The sequence below is a fragment of the Cicer arietinum genome, chromosome 3 (assembly GCF_000331145.2).
Source record: "Cicer arietinum cultivar CDC Frontier isolate Library 1 chromosome 3, Cicar.CDCFrontier_v2.0, whole genome shotgun sequence".
NCBI classification, from domain to species: Eukaryota; Viridiplantae; Streptophyta; class Magnoliopsida; order Fabales; family Fabaceae; genus Cicer; species Cicer arietinum.
The window spans coordinates 38,043,302-38,047,583 of record NC_021162.2 but is presented as its reverse complement, the minus strand read 5'-3'; the positions used below and the strand labels follow the sequence as shown (position 1 = coordinate 38,047,583).

Sequence of the window (4,282 nt, the reverse complement as noted above, 5' to 3'; positions counted from 1 at the left end):
TATATATGTATTTATATATATTAATTACTTTTAACAAATATCTCCAAATATGTAGATATTTATTAAAATTACCATTTCACCCATAAGGCATTAAATTCTTCGTAAAGGATTCACCATACTTAATTTAATTTATTTATCGACGAGTAATTTTAATCGGACATCAAATATCTTTTTGGTCATATAAACTCCAAAATATTAATAACTTTGGCTAAAAAGTCTTCGAGTTCAATACCAAAATACACAAAGTATACTTTAAAATTATGGGTCTTACATTACTTGGGTCTTACACCACATATTCCGCCACTTGTTTCTTTATTCCTGGCCACCAAAATCTTTGCTTCAAGTCTTTATACATCTTCGTAGTACCAGGGTGAATACTCAGTTTGCTCTTGTGAGCCTCATCCAAAATGGTTTTTCTCAACTCTGCATTATCTGGCACACAAATACGTTTATTACACCACAAAGTGTTATCTGGACCCATTTCAAATTCGGGAGCTTTGCCGGTCTCAACCAATTTTGGTCTCCCCTGAATACCCTCATTGGTCGCTTGAAGGGCTTTTATCTCATTCATTAGTTTATTATATACAATGATCATTCCACATTGTACTTTTCCCGACAAAGAATCCATATTAAGATCCAAGTCGCGAAAATTCTCTAACAACTCTAACCCTTTCAATGTTATGGATGACAAATGGGCTCGCTTTCTACTCAAGGCATCAACCACCACATTGGCTTTTCCTGGGTGATAGTGCAACGTGAACTCATAATCCTTGATGAACTCCATCCATCTCCGCTGTCAAATATTAAGCTCCTTCTGGTCGAACAAGTATTTCAAACGTTTATGGTCACTGTATACATCAAAATTGCACCCATACAGATAGTGCCTCCAAATCTTTAGCGCAAAAACTATTGCAGCCAACTCTATGTCATGCGTGGGATAATGTTTCTCATGCACCTTCAACTGTCTTGAAGTATATGCTACCACTTGTTTGTTCTGCATAAGTACACAACCCAACCTTTGTAAAGAAGCATCACAATAAACTTCATATGGTTCTTTTGGTTGTGGCAACACCAACACCGACGATGTAGTTAGTTTCTCTTTCATCATCTGAAAACTCCTCTCACATTCTTCCGTCCATGCATAAATATGATTCTTCCTTGTGAGTTGTGTCAATGGCGCTGCAATCTTGGCAAAACCCTCAATGAATCTTCTATAATATCCAGCCAAGCCCAGGAAACTCATAATCTCTGTGACGGTCTGTGGTTGTTTCCATGCCACCACAACCTCTACTTTAGTTGGGTTAACAGTGATACATTCCCTTGAAATGACATGTCCCAAGAATTTCACCTCCTCCAACCAGAATTCACATTTCCCCAAATTAGCATACAATCTTTTGTCTTTCAAGACTTGCAAAAATTGACGTATGTGAACTTCATGTTCCTCTCGGCTCTTAGAATAAATCAATATGTCATCAATGAAGACCACTACAAATTTGTCTAAGAAGGGGTGAAATATACGATTCATGTAGTCCATGAAAATAAATGGTGCATTGGTGACACCAAAAGGCATCACCAAATACTCAAAGTGTCCATAACGAGTTCTGAATGCAGTTTTAGGAATGTCTTCTTCCTTCACCTGAATCTGATGATACCCCAACTTCAAATCAATCTTTGAAAATATCATTGCTCCTTTGAGTTGGTCCATCAAGTCATCAATGCATGGCAAGGGATACCTGTTTTTGATGGTAACTTTGTTAAGCTGACAGTAATCGACACAAAGTCTAGACTTCCCATCCTTCTTCTTCTTCACTAGGAGCACCGATGCTCCCCAAGGTGAGACACTCGGTCGTATGAACTGTTTAGATAAAAGGTCCTCCAACTGATTTTTCAAATCTGACAATTCCGATGGAGACATTCTATATGGGGCAATAGAAATAGGTCTTGTACCCAAAGTCACATCAATTGAGAATTCAATATCGTGAACTGGGGGTAATCTTGGTAGATCCGGCGGAAATACCTTTGGAAAATCTTCTATCCCAAGTATCCCTTCTACCTCCACCTCTAGCTTCGTACTGACTGAGTTGAGGGAAACACACTTCTCAACTCCCCCTCTCAAAAAGAAGTTCAATTTATTGGTATCGAGGAATCGAGAAACACCTGGGTTTGGGAATATCACAGACTTACGAGCACAATCCAATAGAACATAATGGCTTGACAACCAATCCATCCCAAGGATCACTCCCATATGCTTGAGGGGAATACAAATCAAATCAACATTGAATCTCATATCGAACACAATCAACGAACATTGCAAGCAAGCCGTATTACATTTCACCGAATCGGTAGAAGGTAGGGTAACCACCAAATCAAACGGCAAAGTAGTAACAATAAGTTGGAGTGAATCCACCCAATCCAATGAAATGAATGAGTGCGTTGCCCCCGAATCATATATTACATTAAGTGATTTCCCAGTAATTAAACACTCACCTTGGATAAGTTTAGAGGAAGATGTAGCTTCCTCTCCATTGATATGGTAGACACGTCCCTTAGCAGTAGGGCGTACAATATTGTCGTTGATATTGTTGCGGTTGACAGCTCTATCGTCCTTCCGTTCAGGGCATTCATTTGCAAAATGGTCTGGTTTCTGACAAATGTAACCAACCCTTGGTCTGATTGGACACTCAGATATCTTGTGTTATTCTATTGTGCAGCGAAAACACTTAACATGGTACGTCTGGTTCTGACTTGGAGTTTTTGGCCCTTGACCTTCCCCGTTTTGAGGTCGAGGTTGATCTCTAGCATTCCCTAGTGGTCGGGCATATGGCTTGTGTTGTTGATGTTGCATGCCCCTGTTTTGTTGGTCATTATGCCCTTTTTTCACATATTAACATTTAGAGGCAAAAATTAACATTTAGAGGCCAAGCTTATGACTCTCATGATATGGATGGATTTAAATCTCTACCCGAGGTCTGATGGGTCCACCTACAGTACCCCTATTCAGGCGGCTCTGTTTCATCTGCTCCACTTTCTTGCATTTCTCCACTAGCACTTGATATTGGCGTATCTCCAAGGGCTCTATTAACTCCTTAATCTCATACCTAAGTCCGCTTTCGAACCTCTCACACATGTATTATTCATCTATCTGATTTAGGAAATAGCGGAAGTGTTTTGCTAAGGACTCGAACTTTTCCGCATATTCCGCTATCGTGTGATTCCCTTGATACAACTTCAGAAATTGGGCCTCATTCTCAGCCCTAGCACTTTTCGAGAAGTATTTTTCTAGGAACTTATTCTTGAAAGCCTCCCAGGTCAGCTCTTCATGATTTGTCTCCATCATTTTCTTCGCACCTCGCCACCAGTATTCAGCTTCACCAATCATCAAATAGGTTGCATACTCTACTTTCGCATTGTCAGTGCAGTGTAGGATCTCGAAGATCTTCTCGATTTCTTGCAGCCAAAGATCAGCCTTGTTGGGGTCATGTTCCCCTTTGAATTTAGGCGGATCTTATCGACGAAATTCATTCAATGCTCTTGCTGCATTGGCTGCTTCATCCCTCTGATCCCTATGTGCATCTCGTTGAGCCTATACCGCAGCTTGTTGGGCCATTGCTGCGGCCATTGCAATCATGGCTTGGATCACTTCAGTCATGTCGTTTCTTCCTTGGGGAACCGATCAATTTGTGCGACGAACCATAACGCTTCCTAAAATTATCGAATTAGTAAAATATTATAACGTAATTTTAACTTTTGGGTAGTACGGAAGTCTTTTATTGAACACTATATAGTAGGTTTGGGTTATACATCAAGTCGTTCTTTGGAGGGGTTCCCAGGAAAGAGAGGTGGGTCAATGGACTACTGAATAACCAAGTCTTTCCTTAGCCAGAATCCCTCCAACACAACTTTTTTTGTATTATCCTTCCCTTCTATTTTGGGGATCATACAATTATACATAATATAGGGTTTAGAACATTGTCTTTAATTACATACATTTAGATCACATGATGAAAGCTCAAAAATTACTTTCTGATTTAGATTGAAATAATTTTAAATCGTGGTAATAAACTCATAATTCACAATATCAGACAACCATAAATGTTTATTGCTTGATTAAAATTATTTCTAATCCTAGGATCAAGAATTTAAAACATATTTTTCATCATAATTGTTCAAAGAAATTAGACAATTAAATTCACATAATTGAAATTTAAGTCATTAATGACATAAAATAGTTAGAAAATCAAACCCTTAGTATAAAAAGAAGTAGAGAGTTTAAAATTAATAA

At 38.7% G+C, this 4,282-nt stretch overlaps 1 protein-coding gene across 1 annotated transcript in view; it reads right to left on the bottom strand.

Moving 5' to 3' along the window:
- Positions 1–784, bottom strand: part of LOC140919745 (uncharacterized) — a 1,617-nt gene extending 833 nt beyond the window's left edge. Inside the window, exon 1 of the mRNA XM_073366371.1 lies at positions 367–784. Within this exon, the coding sequence (XP_073222472.1) occupies positions 367–784 (418 nt within the window). The remainder of the gene's footprint in view (positions 1–366) is intronic.
- Positions 785–4,282: the final 3,498 nt, after the last annotated feature.